The sequence below is a fragment of the Limanda limanda genome, chromosome 21 (genome assembly GCF_963576545.1).
Source record: "Limanda limanda chromosome 21, fLimLim1.1, whole genome shotgun sequence".
Lineage (NCBI taxonomy): Eukaryota > Metazoa > Chordata > Actinopteri > Pleuronectiformes > Pleuronectidae > Limanda > Limanda limanda.
The window spans coordinates 18,182,791-18,208,669 of record NC_083656.1 but is presented as its reverse complement, the minus strand read 5'-3'; the positions used below and the strand labels follow the sequence as shown (position 1 = coordinate 18,208,669).

General features: G+C 41.9%; 2 protein-coding genes and 1 pseudogene across 2 annotated transcripts; all 3 read right to left on the bottom strand.

Moving 5' to 3' along the window:
• Positions 1-16,156: 16,156 nt before the first annotated feature.
• Positions 16,157-18,613, bottom strand: LOC133028012 (interferon-induced protein with tetratricopeptide repeats 1-like). The gene is made up of 2 exons (XM_061095202.1): positions 18,582-18,613; positions 16,157-17,945 (listed from the first exon to the last, which is right to left on the bottom strand). The coding sequence occupies exons 1-2, from the start codon at positions 18,584-18,586 to the stop codon at positions 16,652-16,654; spliced, it is 1,299 nt and encodes a 432-aa protein (XP_060951185.1). The 5' UTR covers positions 18,587-18,613; the 3' UTR covers positions 16,157-16,651.
• Positions 18,614-21,026: 2,413 nt separating this feature from the next.
• LOC133027449 (interferon-induced protein with tetratricopeptide repeats 1-like) lies at positions 21,027-22,544 on the bottom strand (annotated as a pseudogene).
• Positions 22,545-22,659: 115 nt separating this feature from the next.
• LOC133027407 (E3 ubiquitin-protein ligase TRIM35-like) lies at positions 22,660-23,622 on the bottom strand (the record flags this gene model as incomplete). The annotated part of the gene is made up of 1 exon (XM_061094407.1): positions 22,660-23,622. A coding segment is annotated over exon 1 (963 nt), but the record flags the coding sequence as incomplete, so codon positions are not given.
• Between the last annotated feature and the right edge of the window lie 2,257 nt (positions 23,623-25,879).

Genomic DNA, 25,879 nt, shown 5'->3' with positions numbered 1-25,879 from the left:
GTTTCAAGTCTGTTGCGGTCGGGGAAGAGACAGCGTTCAATGACCAAGCGGCCGTCTCCGCGTTGCATGGGTTTTTTGCACTGCGGCAAGGATAAACGCTTCACTTCCTGTAGCCAGCAGGTGGCGCTGTGATTTTAAGTCATGGTGTCTCTGTAGATGTCATCAGGTCGTGACCCTTGTCTTACATGTCTAGTTTGGTCTTGATTGAACCAAATATGCCTGAGATACAGAAGCTCGTGTTTCGATGGCGTGTAATCAAACTTTGACGCCTGGCCACGGTTACACGCTGTAACCTATAGTTGATGTTTTGATAAATTTAGTACTTCATCTTCTTGTGAAGACACTCATCTAAATTTTAAGTTGATCTGATGAAAGCTGTACGACAAGTATATTAAAGTAAATATGCAGAATATGGCCAAAATGGCCACCAAATCCAAAATGGCCGGCTTCCTGTTTACTCTAGCATATCTATCCAAGAGACTTATTTCTTTGTCATGAAAAGACACATGTCCCCGTCGATTTTCGTAGCTGTAGGCCAATCGTAGTGCCGGGGCTACCCTTTAGGGGGCGCTAGTCAGTTATTCTGCCACGCCCATTCCTTAAACCCGTCTGACAGCTTTCAGGGGGGGGCTGTTGACACACACATGTAGTTTGAGGGAGATTGAACCTTGAACACCGAAGTTATAGCAATTTCGTGTGTCATGGCGAATTGATGAAATTTGATGCAACGCCATTAATATGGCGTTTGACGAAAAGTCACATTAATCTTATATCTTCATTATCAATGTCTTGAGACCCATTTGACATAGTTTCACATGGTTGTGCAAAGGGGATGAGGAGAAATACTTCCAAGTGTGAGACGTACCAAAAACAAGACATTTCCTGCTGCCACCAGGGGGCGCTGTGATTTTAAGTCACGATTTCTGTGTTGTTGTCTTCGGGTCGTGACTCTTGTCTTATGTGTCTAGTTTGGACTCGATTGGACCAAATATGTCCGAGATACAGACGCCCGTGTTTTGATGGCGTTTAATCAAACTTTGACGCCACGCCACGGTCACAGGCTCTGGGGAAAAGTTGATTTTTTTGATAACTTTAGTACTCCATATTGTTGTGATGACACTCGTCTAAATTTTAAGTTGATCCGATGAAAGCTCTACGACAAGTACATCAAAGTAAAAACGTGGAATATCGCCAAAATGGCGACTAAATCCAAAATGGCGGACTTCCTGTTGCTTTTTTCATAATGCTCCTTGAGGCTTTTTTGTATGATTAGTCACGATACACCTTTTCCCCGATTTTGGTGAAGATCGGCCATGGGGAAACCTAGGGGCTGCGTTCCAGGTGGCGCTGTTGAGCCATTTTGCCACGCCCATTTCCAAATACTCCAGAATATGTAATTTTCCACCACATTCTAATTTACTGAAAAGTTTAGCAACTTTTTGAGCATGGGAAAGCCCTCAAAAAGCCAATTCATTTGGATGAATAATAATAATAATAATAATAATCATTTCAATTTCAATAGGGCCTCCCACCGGAGGTGCTCGGGCCCTAATAATCTTATCAATTTCAATAGGGCCTCCCACCGGAGGTGCTCGGGCCCTAACTAGGGCTACGTTGTAGCACTAACGGGCCCGAGCACACGCGCGTTTCAAGTCTGTTGCGGTCGGGGAAGAGACAGCGTTCAATGACCAAGCGGCCGTCTCCGCGTTGCATGGGTTTTTTGCACTGCGGCAAGGATAAACGCTTCACTTCCTGTAGCCAGCAGGTGGCGCTGTGATTTTAAGTCATGGTGTCTCTGTAGATGTCATCAGGTCGTGACCCTTGTCTTACATGTCTAGTTTGGTCTTGATTGAACCAAATATGCCTGAGATACAGAAGCTCGTGTTTCGATGGCGTGTAATCAAACTTTGACGCCTGGCCACGGTTACACGCTGTAACCTATAGTTGATGTTTTGATAACTTTAGTACTTCATCTTCTTGTGAAGACACTCATCTAAATTTTAAGTTGATCTGATGAAAGCTGTACGACAAGTATATTAAAGTAAATATGCAGAATATGGCCAAAATGGCCACCAAATCCAAAATGGCCGGCTTCCTGTTTACTCTAGCATATCTATCCAAGAGACTTATTTCTTTGTCATGAAAAGACACATGTCCCTGTCGATTTTCGTAGCTGTAGGCCAATCGTAGTGCCGGGGCTGCCCTTTAGGGGGCGCTAGTCAGTTATATTGCCACGCCCATTCCTTAAACCCATCTGACAGCTTTGAGGGGGGGGCTGTTGATACACACATGTAGTTTGAGGGAGATTGAACCTTGAACACCGAAGTTATAGCAATTTCGTGTGTCATGGCGAATTGATGAACTTTGATGCCACGCCATTAATATGGCGTTTGACGAAAAGTCACAGTAATCTTATATCTTCATTATCAATGTCTTGAGACCCATTTGACATAGTTTCACATGGTTGTGCAAAGGGGATGAGGAGAAATACTTCCAAGTGTGAGACGTACCAAAAACAAGACATTTCCTGCTGCCACCAGGGGGCGCTGTGATTTTAAGTCACGATTTCTGTGTTGTTGTCTTCAGGTCGTGACTCTTGTCTTATGTGTGTAGTTTGGACTCGATTGGACCAAATATGTCCGAGATACAGCCGCCCGTGTTTTGATGGCGTTTAATCAAACTTTGACGCCACGCCACGGTCACAGGCTCTGACGAAAAGTTGATTTTTTTGATAACTTTAGTACTCCATATTGTTGTGACGACACTCGTCTAAATTTTAAGTTGATCCGATGAAAGCTCTACGACAAGTACATCAAAGTAAAAACGTGGAATATCGCCAAAATGGCGACTAAATCCAAAATGGCGGACTTCCTGTTCCTTATTTCATAACGCACTGAGAGACTTTTTTGTGCGTCTGGTCACGATACACAACTGGGTATTTTTTTGTGAGGATCGGTGAATGCTAAATGAGGGGCTTATCCGTAGGTGGCGCTATTGAGCTATTTTGCCACGCCTATTTCCAAATCCTACAGAATATGACCATTTTCACACATTTCTAACTTACTGCAAAACAAGACATTTCCTGCTGCCACCAGGGGGCGCTGTGATTTTAAGTCACGATTTCTGTGTTGATGTCTTCAGGTCGCGACTCTTATCTTATGTGTGTAGTTTGGACTCGATTGGACCAAATATGTCCGAGATACAGCCGCCCGTGTTTTGATGGCGTTTAATCAAACTTTGACGCCACGCCACGGTCACAGGCTCTGACGAAAAGTTGATTTTTTTGATAACTTTAGTACTCCATATTGTTGTGACGACACTGGTCTAAATTTTAAGTTGATCCGATGAAAGCTGTACGACAAGTACATCAAAGTAAAAACGTGGAATATCGCCAAAATGGCGACTAAATCCAAAATGGCGGACTTCCTGTTCCTTATTTCATAACGCACTGAGAGACTTTTTTGTGCGTCTGGTCACGATACACAACTGGGTATTTTTTTTGTGAGGATCGATGAATGCTAAATGAGGGGCTTATCCGTAGGTGGCGCTATTGAGCTATTTTGCCACGCCTATTTCCAAATCCTACAGAATATGACCATTTTCACACATTTATAACTTACTGCAAAGTTTAGAAACTATTTGAGCATGGGAAAGCCCTCAAAAAGCCAATTTAACTTGGGGAAGAAAAATAATAATAATAATAATAATAATAATAATCTTATCAATTTCAATAGGGCCTCCCACCGGAGGTGCTCGGGCCCTAATAATAATCTTATCAATTTCAATAGGGCCTCCCACCGGAGGTGCTCGGGCCCTAATAATCATTTCAATTTCAATAGGGCCTCCCACCGGAGGTGCTCGGGCCCTAATAATAATCTTATCAATTTCAATAGGGCCTCCCACCGGAGGTGCTCGGGCCCTAACTAGGGCTACGTTGTAGCACTAACGGGCCCGAGCACACGCGCGTTCCAAGTCTGTTGCGGTCGGGGAAGAGAGAACGTTGGATGAGCAAGCGCTCGTCTCCGCGTTGCATGCGTTCGGCACTGCGGCAAGGATAAACGCTTCACTTCCTGTAGCCACCAGGGGGCGCTGTGATTTCAAGTCACGATTTCTATGTAGATGTCTTCAGGTCGGGAATCTTGTCTTATGTGTCTAGTTTGGATTTGATCAGACCAAATATGTCTGAGATACAGAAACTCGTGTGTTGATGGCGTTTCATCAAACTTTGACGCCACGCCATGGTCAGAGGCTCTGACGAAACAATTAAATTTTGACAACTTTGAATCTCCATCTTGTTGTGATTAGACTCATATAAATTTTAAGTGGATCTGAGGAAAGCTCTACGACAAGTATATCAAAGTAAATATGCAGAATATGGCCAAAATGGCCACCAAATCCAAAATGGCCGGCTTCCTGTTTACTCTAGCATATCTATCCAAGAGACTTATTTCTTTGTCATGAAAAGACACATGTCCCCGTCGATTTTCGTAGCTGTAGGCCAATCGTAGTGCCGGGGCTGCCCTTTAGGGGGCGCTAGTCAGTTATATTGCCACGCCCATTCCTTAAACCCATCTGACAGCTTTCAGGGGGGGGCTGTTGACACACACATGTAGTTTGAGGGAGATTGAACCTTGAACACCGAAGTTATAGCAATTTCGTGTGTCATGGCGAATTGATGAACTTTGATGCCATGCCATTAATATGGCGTTTGACGAAAAGTCACAGTAATCTTATATCTTCATTATCAATGTCTTGAGACCCATTTGACATAGTTTCACATGGTTGTGCAAAAGGGATGAGGAGAAATACTTCCAAGTGTGAGACGTACCAAAAACAAGACATTTCCTGCTGCCACCAGGGGGCGCTGTGATTTTAAGTCACTATTTCTGTGTTGTTGTCTTCGGGTCGTGATTCTTGTGTTTTGTGTCTAGTTTGGACTTGATTAGACCAAGTATGTCCAAGATACAGACGCCCGTGTTTTGATGGCGTTTAATCAAACTTTGACGCCACGCCACGGTCACAGGCTCTGACGAAAAGTGGATTTTTTTTGATAACTTTAGTAGTTCATATTGTTGTGATGAGACCCGTCTAAATTTTAAGTTGATCCGATGAAAGCTCTACGACAAGTACATCAAAGTAAAAACGTGAAATATGGCCAAAATGGCAACTAAATCCAAAATGGCGGACTTCCTGTTGCGTTTTTCATAATGCTCCAAGAGGATTTTTTCTATGATTTGTCACGATACACCTTTCCCCCGATTTTGGTGAAAATCGGTTATGTGGAAACCTAGGGGCTGCGTGGGGCTTATCCGTAGCTGGCGCTGTTGAGCTACTTTGCCACGCCTATTTCAAATTACTCCAGAATATGGCCATTTTCACACATTACTAACTTATTGCAAAGTTTAGAAACTTTTTGAGCATGGGAAAGCCCTCAAAAAGCCAATTTAACTTGGGGAAGAAAAAAAAAAAAATAACTAGGGCTACGTTGTAGCACTAACGGGCCCGAGCACACGCGCGTTCCAAGTCTGTCACGGTCGGGGAAGACACAGCGTTCAATGACCAAGCTCTCATCTCCGTGTTGCATTAGTTTTTTGAACTGTGGCAAGGATAAACGCTTCACTTCCTGTAGCCAGCAGGTGGTGCTGTGATTTAAAGTCATGGTGTCTCTGCAGATGTCTTCAGGTCGCGACTCTTGTCTTACATGTCTAGTTTGGACTTGATTGAACCAAATATGCCTGAGATACAGAAGCTCGTGTTTCGATGGCGTGTAATCAAACTCTGTCGCCAGGCCACGGTCACACACTGTAACGTACATGTTAAATATACTATTTTTACCCTCAATCATGTACTAAAGTTATCTATCAACATTAATTGTCAAACATATGTAAGTGTAGCTGACTTTCCAACACATTAAAACTGTTTGAAAGAACTCCTATGACCTGTGAAAGAAAATGTGGTCCTTGGTCAATTCATGGTCTTATACTGCCATCTTGTGTCTAAACATTGCCAGTCCAGCTTATTTGACTCAAATATGAGTCAATGTGTTTCCTTCAGACTTTGTTGAACGCCACGATCACACGGTGTGATAAAAATTATCTTTTGATAACTTTACATTTGCAGATTGTTGTGATGGCACTCATCTAAATTTGAAGTTGATCCGATGAAAGCCCTTCGACAAGTACATCAAAGTAAAAACGTGAAATATGGCCAAAATGGCGACTAAATCCAAAATGGCGGGCTTCCTGTTGCTTTTTTCATAATGCTCCTTGAGGCTTTTTTGTATGATTAGTCACGATACACCTTTCCCCCGATTTTGGTGAAGATCGGCCATGGGGAAACCTAGGGGCTGCGTTCCAGGTGGCGCTGTTGAGCCATTTTGCCACGCCCATTTCCAAATACTCCATCATACGTCTATTTCCACCAAGCTCTAATTTACTGCAAAGTTTAGCAACTTTTTGAGCATGGGAAAGCACTCAAAAAGCCCATTCTTTTGTCTGAATAATAATAATAATAATAACAAGCTCTCATCTCCGTGTTGCATGCGTTTTTTGAACTGTGGCAAGGATAAACGCTTCACTTCCTGTAGCCAGCAGGTGGTGCTGTGATTTAAAGTCATGGTGTCTCTGCAGATGTCTTCAGGTCGCGACTCTTGTCTTACATGTCTAGTTTGGACTTGATTGAACCAAATATGCCTGAGATACAGAAGCTCGTGTTTCGATGGCGTGTAATCAAACTCTGTCGCCAGGCCACGGTCACACACTGTAACGTACATGTTAAATATACTATTTTTACCCTCAATCATGTACTAAAGTTATCTATCAACATTAATTGTCAAACATATGTAAGTGTAGCTGACTTTCCAACACATTAAAACTGTTTGAAAGAACTCCTATGACCTGTGAAAGACAATGTGGTCCTTGGTCAATTCATGGTCTTATACTGCCATCTTGTGTCTAAACATTGCCAGGTCAGCTTATTTGACTCAAATATGAGTCAATGTGTTTCCTTCAGACTTTGTTGAACGCCACGATCACACGGTGTGATAAAAAAATTATCTTTTGATAACTTTACATTTGCAGATTGTTGTGATGGCACTCATCTAAATTTGAAGTTGATCCGATGAAAGCCCTTCGACAAGTACATCAAAGTAAAAACGTGAAATATGGCCAAAATGGCAACTAAATCCAAAATGGCGGGCTTCCTGTTGCTTTTTTCATAATGCTCCTTGAGGCTTTTTTGTATGATTAGTCACGATACACCTTTTCCCCGATTTTGGTGAAGATCGGCCATGGGGAAACCTAGGGGCTGCGTTCCAGGTGGCGCTGTTGAGCCATTTTGCCACGCCCATTTCCAAATACTCCAGAATATGTAATTTTCCACCACATTCTAATTTACTGAAAAGTTTAGCAACTTTTTGAGCATGGGAAAGCCCTCAAAAAGCCAATTCATTTGGATGAATAATAATAATAATAATAACTAGGGCTACGTTGTAGCACTAACGGGCCCGAGCACACGCGCGTTCCAAGTCTGTCACGGTCGGGGAAGACACAGCGTTCAATGACCAAGCTCTCATCTCCGTGTTGCATGCGTTTTTTGAACTGTGGCAAGGATAAACGCTTCACTTCCTGTAGCCAGCAGGTGGTGCTGTGATTTAAAGTCATGGTGTCTCTGCAGATGTCTTTAGGTCGCGACTCTTGTCTTACATGTCTAGTTTGGACTTGATTGAACCAAATATGCCTGAGATACAGAAGCTCGTGTTTCGATGGCGTGTAATCAAACTCTGTCGCCAGGCCACGGTCACACACTGTAACGTACATGTTAAATATACTATTTTTACCCTCAATCATGTACTAAAGTTATCTATCAACAAATATGAGTCAATGTGTTTCCTTCAGACTTTGTTGAACGCCACGATCACACGGTGTGATAAAAAAATTATCTTTTGATAACTTTACATTTGCAGATTGTTGTGATGGCACTCATCTAAATTTGAAGTTGATCCGATGAAAGCCATTCGACAAGTACATCAAAGTAAAAACGTGAAATATGGCCAAAATGGCAACTAAATCCAAAATGGCGGGCTTCCTGTTGCTTTTTTCATAATGCTCCTTGAGGCTTTTTTGTATGATTAGTCACGATACACCTTTTCCCCGATTTTGGTGAAGATCGGCCATGGGGAAACCTAGGGGCTGCGTTCCAGGTGGCGCTGTTGAGCCATTTTGCCACGCCCATTTCCAAATACTCCAGAATACGTAATTTTCCACCAATATCTAATTTACTGAAAAGTTTAGCACCTTTTTGAGCATGGGAAAGCCCTCAAAAAGCCAATTCATTTGGATGAATAATAATAATAATAATAATAATCATTTCAATTTCAATAGGGCCTCCCACCGGAGGTGCTCGGGCCCTAACTAGGGCTACGTTGTAGCACTAACGGGCCCGAGCACACGCGCGTTCCAAGTCTGTCGCAGTCGGGGAAGAGAGAACGTTGGATGAGCAAGCGCTCGTCTCCGCGTTGCATGCGTTCGGCACTGCGGCAAGGATAAATGCTTCACTTCCTGTAGCCACCAGGGGGCGCTGTGATTTTATGTCACGATTTCTGTGTAGATGTCTTCAGGTCGAGAATCTTGTCTTATGTGTCTAGTTTGGACTTGATTGGACCAAATATGTCCGAGATACAGACGCCCGTGTTTTGATGGCGTTTCATCAAACTTTGACGCAACGCCACGGTCACACGCTCTGACGAAAAGTTGATTTTTTTAATAACTTTAATACTCCATATTGTTGTGATGACAGTCATCTAAATTGTAAGGTGATCCGATGAAAGCTCTACGAGAAGTATATCAAAGTAAAAACGTGAAATATGGCCAAAATGGCCACTAAATCCAAAATGGCTGACTTCCTGTTGCTTTTTTCATAATGCTCCTTGAGGCTTTTTTGTATGATTAGTAACGATACACCTATCCCCCGATTTTGGTGAAGATCGGCCATGGGGAAACCTAGGGGCTGCGTTCCAGGTGGCGCTGTTGAGCCATTTTGCCACGCCCATTTCCAAATACTCCAGAATACGTAAATTTCCACCACATTCTAATTTACTGCAAAGTTTTAAACATTTTTGAGCATGGGAAAGCCCTCAAAAAGCCCATTCATTTGGATGAATAAGAATAATAATAATAATCATTTCAATTTCAATAGGGCCTCCCACCGGAGGTGCTCGGGCCCTAATAATAATAATCATTTCAATTTCAATAGGGCCTCCCACCGGAGGTGCTCGGGCCCTAATAACTAGGGCTACGTTGTAGCACTAACGGGCCCGAGCACACGCGCGTTCCAAGTCTGTTGCGGTCGGGGAAGAGAGAACGTTGGATGAGCAAGCGCTCGTCTCCGCGTTGCATGCGTTCGGCACTGCGGCAAGGATAAACGCTTCACTTCCTGTAGCCACCAGGGGGCGCTGTGATTTTAAGTCACGATTTCTGTGTAGATGTCTTCAGGTCGGGAATCTTGTCTTATGTGTCTAGTTTGGATTTGATCAGACCAAATATGTCTGAGATAGAGAAACTCGTGTGTTGATGAAGTTTCATCAAACTTTGACGTCACGCCATGGTCAGAGGCTCTGACAAAAAAATAAAATTTTGATAACTTTGAATCTCCATCTTGTTGTGATTGGACTCATATAAATTTTAAGTTTATCTGAGGAAAGCTCTACGACAAGTATATCAAAGTAAATATGCAGAATATGGCCAAAATGGCCACCAAATCCAAAATGGCCGGCTTCCTGTTTACTCTAGCATATCTATCCAAGAGACTTATTTCTTTGTCATGAAAAGACACATGTCCCCGTCGATTTTCGTAGCTGTAGGCCAATCGTAGTGCCGGGGCTACCCTTTAGGGGGCGCTAGTCAGTTATATTGCCACGCCCATTCCTTAAACCCGTCTGACAGCTTTCAGGGGGGGGCTGTTGACACACACATGTAGTTTGAGGGAGATTGAACCTTGAACACCGAAGTTATAGCAATTTCGTGTGTCATGGCGAATTGATGAACTTTGATGCCACGCCATTAATATGGCGTTTGACGAAAAGTCACAGAAATCTTATATCTTCATTATCAATGTCTTGAGACCCATTTGACATAGTTTCACATGGTTGTGCAAAGGGGATGAGGAGAAATACTTCCAAGTGTGAGACGTACAAAAAACAAGACATTTCCTGCTGCCACCAGGGGGCGCTGTGATTTTAAGTCACGATTTCTGTGTTGTTGTCTTCGGGTCGCGACTCTTGTCTTCTGTGTGTAGTTTGGACTTGATTAGACCAAATATGTCCAAGATACAGACGCCCGTGTTTTGATGGCGTTTAATCAAACTTTGACGCCACGCCACGGTCACAGGCTCTGACGAAAAGTTGATTTTTTTGATAACTTTAGTAGTCCATATTGTTGTGATGAGACACGTCTAAATTTTAAGTTGATCCGATGAAAGCTCTACGACAAGTACATCAAAGTAAAAACGTGAAATATGGCCAAAATGGCGACTAAATCCAAAATGGCGGACTTCCTGTTGCGTTTTTCATAATGCTCCAAGAGGATTTTTTTCTATGATTTGTCACGATACACCTTTCCCCCGATTTTGGTGAAAATCGGTTATGTGGAAACCTAGGGGCTGCGTGGGGCTTATCCGTAGGTGGCGCTGTTGAGCTATTTTGCCACGCCTATTTCAAATTACTCCAGAATATGGCCATTTTCACACATTACTAACTTATTGCAAAGTTTAGAAACTTTTTGAGCATGGGAAAGTACTCAAAAAGCCAATTTAACTTGGCGGAGAATAATAATAATAATAAGAATCATTTCAATTTCAATAGGGCCTCCCACCGGAGGTGCTCGGGCCCTAATAATAATAATAAGAATAATCCTTACAATTTCAATAGGGCCTCTCACCATTCGGTGCTCGGGCCCTAATAATCCTTACAATTTCAATAGGGTCTCACCAGACACCTTTGATGTCTGTGCTCGGGCCCTAATAATAATAATAATAATCCTTACAATTTCAATAGGGTCTCACCAGACACCTTTGATGTCTGTGCTCGGGCCCTAAATAATCCTTACAATTTCAATAGGGTCTCACCAGACACCTTTGATGTCTGTGCTCGGGCCCTAATAATAATCCTTACAATTTCAATAGGGTCTCACCAGACACCTTTGATGTCTGTGCTCGGGCCCTAATAATAATAAATAATCCTTACAATAACAATAGGGACCTCCCTGATCCTTTGATCAGTGCTCGGGCCCTAATAATAGTTTTTACAACATTGATTAGAAAAAACAATTTGTAACATAACGGAAATGTGTGTCAATGTCAAAGTATTTATATATAAGGACATTTCTGATAGAGAATAAGGGAGCAGCCATGACAAATATATTGAGAAGTTATTGGTAGAGTATGTGAGTAGACATATTGTACATATTACTTTACAGGAAGTGTTTACTTCAGTTTAGTTTGGGAGACAGGTCATAGGGGTTGTAATCCACACCTGTCACAAGCAGGGGGCGGCAAAGTTCTCTAATTATCATCTGAGGCATGAAGTGCATTAGGTGCGTTGACCACTGTGTGTTACACATGTCACGATGCAAAAGGAAAATAATATATAGTTTAGGGGTAATACAAATAATATGACTCCACGTCATTAAAGTATCATTAATATATAGTTTAGGGGTAATACAAATAATATTTTCCTTTTGTAGGTTAGGAATGCTGTGTTCTTTTTGAAGGGCGAGATGTTCCACAGAACTGTGTGTCCACCACTGTCTGAGGAGGTCAGATGCGGTCCTCTTGTCCTCGGTCATGTGGCATTGTCTCACATCTGTTAGCTCTAATCTAAAGCATAATTATCTCTAATTCCTCCGACTGATCTAAAAGTTTTGAGTAAGACATTCCTGGTTTATGTATTCCAGTGTCCAGCCACCCAGCTGGACGTGGCCTTCCTCATATCAACGAGCGGGCGGCTCCTATGATTCTGAAATGGAAAGCCTGGCTGTGATGGTTCTCTTTGGTCTGTCATCTTAATCTTCAAAGTCCATTCAGAGGAACTGAACCTCCTTAGTTGCTGCTTCTGGACAATCTGAATGACTCATACCTTCAGCACACACACACATACACACACAGATACACACACACACACACGCACACATGCACACACACACACACACACACATACACACAAACACGCACACACAGACACACAGACACACCCACACACACACACACACAGACATACACACCTTCCTTGGAGGCTTGTCATGCTGCACTGTATCACACACACCCATAAGACTAAAGACGGCGAAGAAGCCTTTTGATGCCATGTCACTGACAATCCTCTCTCACATCCCAGATCAGAACAGAGAACGCATCATGTCCACGTTGTGTTTTCTGCAGCCAAACTCCATCAGACTGCAACGTGAATGCAGACTTTACCTGTGCAGTTTGATGATTGTTACCAGAGAAAAAGGGGGACACAGATGAGAGCTTTGCAGATAACTTCAATCTGTCTTTGAACTTTTTCTGTCATGTGAGTGGGTGATGATGATGCCTGACGCTTAACCACTGAGGTGGACTTGTATCGTTGTCCAGCGGCCTCTGAAGTTTCTGATCAGACATGAAACCTGTTCCAAGAATCAGGTTTATTGGGTTTTCAGCTCCCGTTTGCCATAAGAAACCCTGCTGCAACCTGCCAAATCAGGAGCATGCTGTTACTAAACAACAATCCTGATACAACTACGAAGAACAACTTTCAAAGATCAATGAAAGGTAGCATGCAGGGTACTGGTAAAATAATATTATAAAATAATATATTTTTGTCTAATAATGGCTTTCCTCAGCATGTGATAAATCAAAACAATATTATCCAAAATAGTCACGTGCACTAAAATGGCACTTACTTATAGCACTTTGTAGTTTTGCTTTATTTCGAAGAAATTGTACTGTCTTGATTCTTGTTGTTCTTGGTTTGTACCCTCGGGGTTGAATGCACTTATTGTAAGTCGCTTTGGATAAAAGCGTCAGCTAAATGAAACGTAATGTAATGTAATGTAATGTAATGTAATGTTCACCATAATTTGTTTAACACAACGGGATGTAGTTGCAGTGAACCTCTCCAGAGACCTTTAAAATAATCTGCTTGTAATGGTAATTCGTATCATACATTTTTAAAAACACATACACAAATTAATATATATTAAAGTAATGCTATAAACATTTCTTTAACCTATATCTAATGAGATACATATCTATATACATATATATTTATGTAAGCATTTAATATGTTAATATAGGTGTCATGTGGAAAACGTAAACAAATGAAAAAGCTCACCATTACAGTTGAATTCACATTTTCAAATGGTTAGTACCACTATGAAAATATAAAAACATTATTGGACCCATGAAAGCATTAACAGCAAACTGTACTAATACAAAAAAAATCAAGAGTTAAATTACTCAGCATGCATTTGAATGTGCTATTTTTATTAAATATTTAAATCATTATTCCTGTTACAGTTATGTGTGATAGGCCTCAAAGCGAAACCAATTTCAAATACTTCATGTACTGCTGTGTCATGAATCAGCGATCCACACCCACACAAATACACACACACACACACACTATAAACTATGCTCTACATGCCTCTATAAAATATATATATCTAAATATATATCTTTACAGATGAAGAGAAAAAAAACAACAATAGTGCAATTTGTGCAGTAGTGCAAATATTCAAATATGCCACGGTGCTGGTGCAATTGTGCAAATATGCCAGGGTGCTGGTTTGGTGGAGTTATTGCAGTTCAGAGGAGTTTAAAAGTCTTATGGCCAGGGGGATGAAACTGTCTCTGAGACTGGTGGTGCGGGCCCGGATGCTGCGGTACTGTCAGCCAGACGGCAGCAGGTAAAAATGTTTATGGCTGGGGTGAAGGGGTTCTTTAATAATCTGGTTGCTCTTCATCCTGCACCGCTGGGTGTAGAGGTCCTCCATGGATGGCAGTGCCTTCCTGGTGATGTGCTGGGCAGACTTCACCACCCTCTGTAAAGCCTTACGGTTGAGGGCGGTGCAGCTGCCATACCAGGCGGTGATGCAGCCAGTCAGGATGCTCTCTATGGTGCACCTGTAGAAGTTGCATAGGGTCCTGGAGTACATGTGGAGCCTTCGCAGCCTGCGGAGGAAGAAGAGCCGCTGCCTGGCCGTCTTCCTGATGGAGTCTGTGTGATGGTTACAGCTCAGGTCATCACTGATGTGGACCCCGAGGAACTTGAAGCTGCTTACTCACTCCACCGTTGTTCCGTTGATGAAGAGGGGGGCGTGTTCCACTCCTTGTCTCTTCCTGTAGTCCATGATCAGCTCCTTAGTTTTGCTGACGTTGAGATGGAGGTTGTTGTCCTGGCACCAAGATGTCAGGGCTCTGGCCTCCTCTCTGTAGGCCTTCTCATTGTCGACGGTGATCAGGCCTATGACAGTGGTGTCCTCAGCAAACTTGACAATGGTGTTGGAGCTGTGGGTGGCCAGGCTGTCATGCGTGAACAGGGAGTACAGGAGAGGACTGAGCACACAGCCCTGGGGGGCACCGGTGTTGAGAGTCAGGGTGGAGGATGTGGAGCTGCCGATACGCACCGTCTGTGGTCTGCCCGTCAGAAAGTTCAGTATCCACTCACGGAGGGCGATGTTGAGCCCAAGGTCTCTGAGCTTGGTGACGAGCTTCAGGGGCACGATGGTGTTGAATGCTGAACTGTAGTCAATGAACAGCATTCTCACATATGCGTCCCACTGGTCAAGGTGGGAGAGGGCAGTGTGGAGGGTGTTCAGCGGATTGTTACAAATACCTGGAGCCTTTGTACAACGACTACAGAAAGATCAAGAGTCAGAACAGAAACGGTGAGTTGTGAACATGGATGAACGGCCACTCTCTGGAAAACATGTCAATGTGCCTCTGATCTATTTAATATAAGTTATTTTCCCCTCGGAACCTCGTATGAGTCTGTATGAAGCTTTTCAGCTTCATTCTGAAAAATCCCAAAACACAAATAAACTGTGGCCGTCAATGAAAACACCTGTAAATGTAGGAAATGGGTTTGTTGCAAACATAATCTGTTGATTGAGTTAATAAAGATTTTGATCAATTGGTCCTAAGTCTGTGGAAGTTTTGATTCCCGAGTCCGCCCAGAAGGATTTTCGTTCCGTCTCATGACTGTTTACTTGGAGGTCAAAGGTCTCAGATTAAACTAATTCTTACCTTGTGAACGTGTTATCTGAAGAAACGCCTCTTGACTCAAAGATAAACTGGTCAGAGTACAGAGGTCACGGTTATATCATTTTATGAATGGAATATGAACACTTGGAGGTTCTGACACTGCTCAGGTTGGCGTTTCTAATCCATGCCTCCTGATGGCGAACTCCTCCTTTATGCTTTTGAGTTCAAACATAATTTCTGCTGCTGTTTGTCTATACTTCTTTTTAAAAATATTCAACTTTTACTGTATTTTAATCGCTCATTCAAATAAATTGGGAAAATGTTAATCTCTTAAAAAAACGTCAGCTGTTTCAAATGCTTTTGATTAGTATCGTGTCTGTGTATGAACTCTCTTCTGCTTTTAGAGGAATGTTTCTTCTTCTCTCATCGCTTTCCACTCGTTCACTTCACACAAACAAAGCTGTGTTTTATTCTGCAAATGAATTTGTGTTTGTTCACTCACTGATTCACTGACAAATTACACATCCAGGTTTCCTGCTGATCAGCTCCTGAGTTAACTCCTGTTCAGGTTGTTCAGCAGCTCGGCCTTTTCTACTTGCAGAAAGTGATTTACAGCAAATGATACTGAAATCGTGGATTTGTGCGATAAAGTGTGAACCAGCACTTTTTAAAAAGGATTTAACCTTTGGAAACACGAAGTTCTCATATTTAATATTGATAGCAGCAGGTTTTAGAAGTTGTGGTTTTATCATAGACTTCTTTCAGGGAAACACGAAACACAATTAAAGACAAAGTGTTTAATAGCATTAGTACAGCTGAAATACTCTGTGCATGCAAACCTGTTAATATATTCAGGTTATACTACAAATTAACAATTAACATTCAATTTAGAAATACACTTTACAGAGTTCAATTTTCATCACTCAAAACATTAGTAAATTGAATACACTGTCTGTTCTGTTTAATAAACTTTACAAGCAAGCTGTTTCTTAAAGGAGCAGGCAAACATTTCCTCGAAATCAGCAACACATGATGACTGCAGCCAGTTTCCACTGAATATGGATTTTAAGAATATGTTTCAATGTTGTTACTCTAATAATAATGTATGAAAATTTCAAAACCTGAAACTGCTGTTATATATGCATCACTATTTTTAACATCAATATTACAACCACTCTGAAAACAATTGAACAGGTATTCTACAGATATAGAAATTATATTGAAGACGCTTCAATACGTATATATTATCACCACTGTCAGAACATTCTCAAGCTACATGTTGTTGTAACTCAAACATTTCCTGACGTTGAAAAACTAACTCCACAACTTTTCTCTGTCAGTCACTGTGTTGTGATCTGGCTCCGTACGAATACAAACTGAGTTAAAATGTGATCATCGGTGTTCACAACAGCTGAATCTATAAATCTACGTTCAGCCAGGACAGAAACCTGTCTACATCTTGGTTGCAATTTCTGTGTCTGATCTTTTCCAGAGTCTGGATGCTGTTCTCCCGAAAGAAGGACTTGATTGGTATCTCCGCCGCCCTCATGTGATACTGGATTGACATCTTAGGTTGCCGTTGAATGAAGTACAGATATTTTGCGTAGATGTTGAAGAAGACTTGTTGTTCAACAGGTTCCAGATCCTCTACGAGCAGCTGTTGGAAGATCTTCTCAGATTTGGCCTTGGTGTTCTCTGACTTTGCATAAATATTTGCGAGGTCCATTCTCTTCATAAATGAGGTATCAGGATAAAGAGAAAGCAACTCCTCATGGGCACGGATCCCTTTCTCTATCAGGCTCGGACTTGGGTGACTGTCCTTCTCCCAGATCTTCCATTTGTAGCTGAGTGCGACACATCTTTTCAGATAGCGTTCATCCGGATGTAGCTTTAGAGCCTCTTCTGCCAAAGCCACAGCCTCGTCCAAGGAGGTGAAGGTTCTGTAAAACCACAGCAAAGGTTTGATTCCACTGTAGCTGCTGACAGGGTTTCTCAGAACCTTTTTGGCTAACTCACATGCTCCACTATGGTCTGTTTGTCCTCTGTTAGCGAGTTGCAGGAGGTAAATGGCAGCGAGGTATAGGTTCTCTGGATCCTGTTCCTTGGCTTTTCTCAGCTTCTCCATGATGTCTGCCTCGACTCCTGTGTTGCATTGTTTGGACATGTAAACTAACGCTAACACGTGGCTGGTCTGCCACTCCACCATATCCGGCTGCATCCGGATGGCTCTCTGGAAGTAATCAGCCGCCAGAAGCTTCTGTTCTCCGCTGAACTTCATCAGAGTCCAGGCTTTTTCGGCGCAGATCTCCGGGTGCAGCTCGTCCTGTGATGGTTCCTTAGTCATCAGGCTGTTGAACTTTGATAGACAGACCTGACTCTCTGCTTGTTCTCCTTGATGATGGTGCAGCCAGGCCTGGTTCCCGTAGGTCACCACCAGCCAGGGACCCTCCTCTGCTCCTCTCATCTGCCTGAAGGCCTCTGCTGCTCTGCTGAAGAAACTCCTGGCTTCTTCAATGGACCCCAGCTGGAAGTGGACGTACCCCTGCAGGTTGTAAATGTGTCCCAGCCACTTGCATCCTTCCTCTGTGCCGATGTCCTGCAGCATGTCCTTGATTCTCAGAAGTTTGTTCCTGCCGGGCTCCAGATCCCAGGTGAAGTGGCACTGTAGCTCCCCCAGTCTACCTTCCAGGTTTATTTCACTCTTAGGATCACTGATTGGAGATTAATAATAAATATTAAAACACATTATCAGTGAGTTGATATAAAATGTTCTGACAAGAGGATTCATCCATCAGTAAAATAACAATGACTCAAGATCCTGATTTACTTCAATTATAATTATCTAAACGAATTGTCTTTTAAACAATTCCATGTCTCATTTGTTTTTAGTGCTGCCTTGTGTAGCTTCTGTAATCTGGCTTTTGAAAAGTTCTCTATAAATAATAATGATAAATATCAGACCCTGGGCTGATGTCAGTATTAGAGAGTGATACATTTATAATATTCAATTATCAATTACAGCCGATGTATACATTTAAAAATTATTCTTAAGATGATGTTATCAAACCCTTTTGACAAAGTTTAACCATCAACTTTATTATAAAAAATTATAAATTAAAGGAAAACACAATTGCAACCGAATGGATAGAACTTTCAAATCTTTTCTGCACCGTTTATCGTGTGACATAATCACAGAAACGGATATGTCTGTGAATGTCAGTGCTGCTTTAATTCACATTATTCTTATTAATAAGGTCAATACACAAGATGATGCGATTAAACAAACACTGTCACTGACTTTAAGGTTCATAAATGTTCATGAAGAATCATGAATGAAATTAACTCACCTCATCTCGTCTCCTCTGACTCTGCAGGTGTGTGAACGTCTGACTGCGGAGCGGCGTTATATGGAGCTCCCGAGGCGACGCGACGCCAGCCGAGGCGAACTTTGATTTGTGATGTAATGTGGATTCAATGATGTTTGTTCATGGACTTTAACACAGAGGAAACATCTTGTAATAAAGCAGTGAGTCGACATGATGATATGTGATCATGGTTGTTTTCTTGGCTGTGAACCAGGTCACCACAGAAGCCACCGACATCGCAGCCACTCAAAGTCTCCAGAGAGGTGAGAGGGTTCAGATCATCAGGATCTCCTCCAGTGAGTTTTATTATCGGTGATAAAGTGTGAATCTCTCTTTAAAATATTTCCACTAAACAAGATTTTGTGGGTTTCTCGTCACAGGAGTTCAAAAAAGAGTCACAAGAAGAGTCGGAGAAACGAGTGACCTCCTTTTTACTTTAATTATTTTTCTTTTCCCTTCCGAACCTTGTATGAAACGTGACTTCTGTTTTTATGGTCGAGTCGTTCTGAGTCTGTGTGAAGCTTTTCAGCTTCATTCTGAAAAATCCCAAAACACAGATAAACTGTACCCGTCAATGAAAAAATCTGTAAGTGTAGGAAATGGTTTTGTTGCAAAGATTTTCTGTTGATTGAGTTAATAAAGATTCTGATCAATTGGTCCTGAGTCTGTGTAAGTTTTGATTCTCGAGTCCGACCAGAAGGATTTTCATTCCGTCTCATGAATGTTCACTTGGAGGTCAAAGGTCTTAGATGAAACTAATTCTTACCTTGTGAACGTGTTATCAGAAGAAACGCCTCTTGACTCACAGATAAACTGGTCAGAGTCACGGTGACATCATTTTATGAATGGAATATGAACACTCAGAGTTTCTGGCACTACTCAGGTTGGCGTTTCTAATCCACACCTCCTGATGGCGAACTCCTCCTTTATGCTTTTGAGTTCAAACATCAGAACGTTCAGGACATTTCTGCTGCTGTTTGTCTATACTTCTTTTTAAAAATATTCAACTTTTACTGTATTTTAATCGCTCATTCAGATAAATGGGGAAAATGTTAATTTCTTAAAAAACGTCAGCTGTTTCAAATGTTTTTGATTAGTTTTGTGTTTGTGTATGAGCTCTCATCTGCTTTTAGAGGAATGTTTCTTCTTCTCTCGTCGCTTTCCACTTGTTCACTTAACACTAACGAAGCTGTGTTTCATTCTGCAGATGAATTTGTGTTTGTTTACTCACTGATTCACTGACAAATTACACATCCAGGTTTCCTGCTGATCACCTCCTGAGTTAACTCCTTTTCAGGTTTTTCAGCACCTTTTCTACTTGCAGAAAGTGATTTAGAGCAAATGATACTGAAATCGTGGATGTGTGAGATAGAGGGTGAACCAGCACCTTTTAAAATCCAAACCTAGGATTTAACCTTTGGTCTTTTGTCTAAATTATTAACCTTTTCCACTTGAACCTCGAATCAACGAACACGCTGTCTGGTCCAGAAGGGACCGGGCTCGACAACAGCTGAAATACTCTATGCATGCAAACCTGTTAATATATTCAGGTTATACTGCAAATTAACAATTAACATTCAATTTAAGAAAAACACTTTACAGAGTTCAATTTTCATCACCCAAAACATTAGTAAATTGAATACACAGTCTGTTCTGTTTAATAAACTTTACAAGCAAGCTGTATCATAAAGGAGCAAGCAAACATTTCCTCCACATCAGCAACACATGATGACTGCTGCCAGTTTTCACTGAATATGGATTTTAAGAATATGTTTCAATGTTGTTCCTTAAATAATAATGTATGAATATTTCATACCTGAAACCTGCTGTTATATATGCATCACTATTATTAACATCAATATTAGAACCACTCTGAAAACAATTGAACAGGTATTCTACAGATATAGAAATTATATTGAAGACATTTCAATACGTATATATTATCACCACCGTCAGAACATTCTCAAGCTACATGTCGTTAAACTCAAACATTTCCTCACGTGGAAAAACTAACTTCAAAACTCAGTCAGTCACTGTGTTGTGATCTGGCTCCGTACGAATACAAACTGAAATAAAAATGTGAAATATGGCCAAAATGGCTACTAAATGCAAAATAGCAGGTTTCCTGTGGCGTTTTTCCAAGTGCACCTAAGACTTTTTTGTTTGTCTGGTCATGATACACATGTGTATCGATTTTTGTGAAGATCGGTCAATGTGAACACGTTCCGGGGGTCTTGGGGGCACTGTTGAGCCATTTTGCGACGCCCATTAAAAATTCACCACTTTCTAACTTTCTGCAAATTTTGGTAAGAATTTGAGCATGGTAAAGCCCTCAAAAAGCCAATTAATTTGCAATGAATAATAATAATAATAATAATAATAATAATCCTTACAATTTCAATAGGGCTTCACCTGTCAGGTCAGTGCTCGGGCCCAAATAAAATGTGATCAACGGTGTTCACAACAGCTGAATCTATAAATCTATGTGGATTTACTTTCCCCTGAATTAGATGAATGCAAATAGATTCAGATTGTGTGTGGATGATATCTGGTGGATTTATTTCTGAGATTCTTTCAGCCTGGACAGAAACCTGTCTACATCTTGGTTGCACTTTCTGTGTCTGATCTTCTCCAGAAGCTGGATGCTGTTCTCCTGAAAGAAGGACTTGATTGGTATCTCCACCGCCTTCATGTGATACTGGATTGACATCTTAGGTTGCCGTTGAATGTAGTACAGATGTTTTGCATAGATGTTGAAGAAGACTTGTTGTTCAGCAGGTTCCAGATCCTCTACGAGCAGCTGTTGGAAGATCTTGTCAGATTTGGCCTTGGTGTTCTCTGACTTTGCGTAAATATTTGCGAGGTCCATTCTCTTCATAAATGAGGAATCAGGATAAAGAGAAAGCAACTCCTCATGGGCACGGATCCCTTTCTCTATCAGGCTCGGACTTGGTTGACTGTCGTTCTCCCAGATCCTCCATTTGTAGCTGAGTGCGACACATCTTTTCAGATAACGTTCATCCGGATGTAGCTTTAGAGCCTCTTTTGCCAAAGCCACAGCCTCGTCCAAGGAGGTGAAGGTTCTGTAAAACCACAGCAAAGGTTTGATTCCACTGTAGCTGCTGACAGGGTTTCTCAGAACCTTTTTGGTTAACTCACTTGCTCCACTATGCTCTGTTTGTCCTCTGTTAGCGAGTTGCAGGAGGTAAACGGCAGCGAGGTACAGGTTCTCTGGATCCTGTTCCTTGGCTTTTCTCAGCTTCTCCATGATCTCTGCCTCGACTCCTGTTTTGCTTTGTTTGGACATGTAAACTAACGCTAACACGTGGCTGGTCTGCCACTCCACCACATCAGAGTCCAGGCTTTTTCAGCGCAGATCTCCGGGTGCAGCTCGTCCTGTGATGGATCCTCAGTCATCAGGTCGTCGATCTTTGATAGACAAACCCGACTCTCTGCTTGTTCGCCCTGATGGTGGTGCAGCCAAGCCTGGTTCCCGTAGGTCACCACCAGCCAGGGACCCTCCTCTGCTCCTCTCATCTTCCTGAAGGCCTCTGCTGCTCTGCTGAAGAAACTCTTGGCTTCTGCAATGGACCCCAGCTGGAAGTGGACGTAACCCTGCAGGTTGTAAATGTGTCCCAGCCACTTGCATCCTTCCTCTGTGCCGATGTCCTGCAGCATGTCCTTGATTCTCAAAAGTTTGTTCCTGCCGGGCTCCAGATCCCAGGTGAAGTGGCACTGCAGCGCCCTCAGTCTGCCCTCCAGGGTTATTTCACTCTTAGCAGCACTGATGGGAGATTAATTATAAACATTAAAACACATCATCAGTGAGTTGATATAAAATATTCCGACAAAGGGATTCATTCATCAATAAAATAACAATGACTCAAGATCCTGATTTACTTCAATTATAATTATCTTAAGGAAATGTCTTTTAAACAATTCCATGTCTCATTTGTTTTTAGTGCTGCCTTGTGTAGCTTCTGTAATCTGGCTTTTGAAAAGTTCTCTATAAATAATAATGATAACAAGGACTGAGAAGCATTCATAAAAACCTCTCTGGATTGTCAGGAAGCTTCTGTTCCTCTCCTTCTCTCAAACTGGTCAGATCTTCAGACAGGACGAGGTCTGGATTAGCAGAGTTTGGGTCCAGAACCACAGGACTGTAGGAGACCATGTCCTTCATCTTGTTCCAGATGTTGAAGCTCAGGTTGCCCAGATGTTTGGCCTCGTCTATCAGAGCTCCTGAAGCCAGCTGTGGATCATCCAACGGGTGGCGCTGCTGGACTCGTTCCACTGCAGCCTTGTAGTTGAGCAGGAACGAGACGTCTTCAGCTCTCAGCTCGTCCTCTGTGGTTCTGATTGTGTCTGAAAGAGTCGTAATGTCTCCGCTCAGAGCCTCAATCTTCTCCTTCATCATCTGACTCTTCTGCTCCTCTTCCTCCCTCAGTGCAGCCATCCTGGCCTCCTCTTCCTCCTCCAGAAACTGATGAAGCTTTTTAAACTGCTCCTTGATCTGTGTCTCTGTGAGTCCGGCTTTGACCTTAATGTGTTCTGCTGTTTGTTCAAACTCTACTTTAACACGTTCAAAACACTGTAACTTCTCCTTCAAGGGCTCCAGAGTTTCCTGAAGCTGCTTCTTGTGTTGTTTTGCAACTTCTTCGATGGGTCGGAATCTGTGGTTAGTGTGTATTTCTGAATCTCTGCAGATGACACACACTGGCTGCTGATGGTCCAGACAGAAGAGTCTGAGTTTCTTTGAGTGCTGACTGCAAAGAGCATGTGAAGAGCTCTGATCTCTCTCCTGTAAGAAGGTCTCACACAGGTTCTTTAACACCAGGTTACAAGGTTGTTGGAACATTGAAGATCTTCTCTTACAAAGTGGACACTCTTTTACTTCTTTGTCTTTCCACCAGCTCTTCACACAGTCTTTACAGAAGCTGTGGCTGCATGACAGAATGACAGGATCACTGAAGACATCATGACAGATGGGACAGTAGAGATCCTCTTCTAATCTGGAAGCCATTGAGTCTCCAGGGGAAGCTAAAAACAGACAGTCAGTCAGTCACAGCTCCAAGAAATTCAGTGAGGTTTTCTTCCCCTCTGAGTCCAGATGTTTGTTAAACTCACGGTCAGTGAGTGGAGCGTCGGCAGATTGTAGTTTGACTCTTCTCTCCTGTAGCTGGACTCACTCAGGACGTTTGGTCTAGTTTGGTTTAGTTTGGTTTGGAAGGTGAATGTGATTGTCTGGTTTTCAGCCTGCGTCTCTTCAGAGAGGAACAGATGTTTCCTGGTTCCTCTGGTGTGTCAGGACACGATTGTAAAAAGTACTTCAAGCCTTGGATTTGATAACTGGTAAAAAGTAATTTGGCAGCAACAAGTTCACACCGACAAGAGATGTGGTTGTAAAATTCAGCCTCCTGGCCAAATTCAGAGGTCCGTGAAAGTGAGAGTGAAATATTAATAGGAACTGCAGGGGGGGGGGGGGTCTGTGACGTAACTGCAGAGCTGAAGTCACATTAAAGAGACAGAAGCAAAGTACAAACAAATGGACACAAAGTCAGAAAATTAAAACATCGTTTTGTAATTTTAGATCAGATCGAGTTTGCTCATTAATTTGTGTGAGTGCAGTAAAAAGTATGATATCACGAAATGATTGTACACTTTGGTGTGATTATTATACCTTAAGTGTGACACCAGTATATGATGTGACTTTGGGCATTCAATAAATGTGGCTATCAGAAACATATTTAATACCAGTCTTTAGTTTTTGCTCGTCAAGGGAACTGTTGGGTTTCTCCATAACTTTGTATGAACTTGACTTACATTTAAGAAATTAAGTTAGGTTGCGAATCTGGGTCAGGGGTCGTATCTAGGAATTGTTTTTCTTTCTTTAACATCATGATGTATAGGGCTTAACATTTTCTCTGATTTCCCCGGGAATAATTCATGGATCTTGATATCCAAAAGATCAGGTTGATCTAGATAACTCACGTAATAATAATAATAATAATAATAATAATAATAATAATAATAATAATAATAATAATAATAATAATAATAATAATAATAATAATTATAATAATTATAATAATTATAATAATAATCTAAAATTTCTAGGACTGCGAAGCAGCACTGGGCAGGCCCGAGCACATGCATTTTGAAATGTTGCATGCGTTTTGCCTGAAAAATAGATAATGAATGAGGAAATATTGACACATAGAGCTGTTCAGGCTTGGACTCTGATCATGAGACAGAAGTTTTGTGGTAATAAGACAATGCACAGTGGAGTTATGACAACATCGTCTCCTTTGGCGAAGGATGAACCTTCGCCGTACCTCAATGTTGACACGGTTTGAGGAAATGTCCCAATTCTGAGACAGAGAAAGAGAGAGAGAGAGACGTCACCTTTGCAAGACATAAAGATTGCTTGGATCTATCCCGACTGACACTGTCACTGCAGGAGTGGAGTTGTTTGTTTACGGCTCAGCATCAAAGGATTCATGGTCCATGTAGGTCCGCGTTACAGAACATCGTGTTTTAATGGCATGTAAGCTAACTTTGACGCCATGCCACGGCCACACCGTGTGATGAAAAATTGATCTTTGAATAACTTTGTATCTCCATCTTGTTGTGATGACACTCATCTCAATTTGAAGTTGATCTGATGAAAGCCCTGGCACAAGTACTTCGAAGTAAAAATGTGGAATATGGCCAAAATGGCCACTAAATGCAAAATAGCAGGCTTCCTGTGGCGTTTTTCCCAATTGCACCTTTTTTGTTTGTCTGGTCATGATACACCTGTGTATCGATTTTGTGAAGACCATTTTGCGACGCACACTGAAAATTCCTTCAGAATACGTACATTTTCACCACTTTCTAACTTTCTGCAAATTTTGGTAAGAATTTGAGCATGTTAAAGCCCTCAAAAAGCCTATTCATTTGCCCGAATAATAATAATAATTAGGGATCAGCCTCAACAGGATAATTATATGCAACCTCCTCTTGTTACATGTGTAAGGAACAGCAGAGTTACTTGAAATGAGACATACTATGGTTTTTCTTCTCATGTGTTGTGTAGGTTTTATAGGGTATGCAAAGTTAAAAAGTTTCATCGCTCATTCAGCGGAAACTAGAGAGAGGCTGAGACGAGGAGCTGCAGCAATTGACAGTCTATATGAGTATAAGCAGTGTGTCCGTGTGCTCAGTGTTCCATAGCTACAGTGATGAAAACCAATCTAGAGCTTTATTCATAAAATGTACACATGAAAAACGTCTGCCTT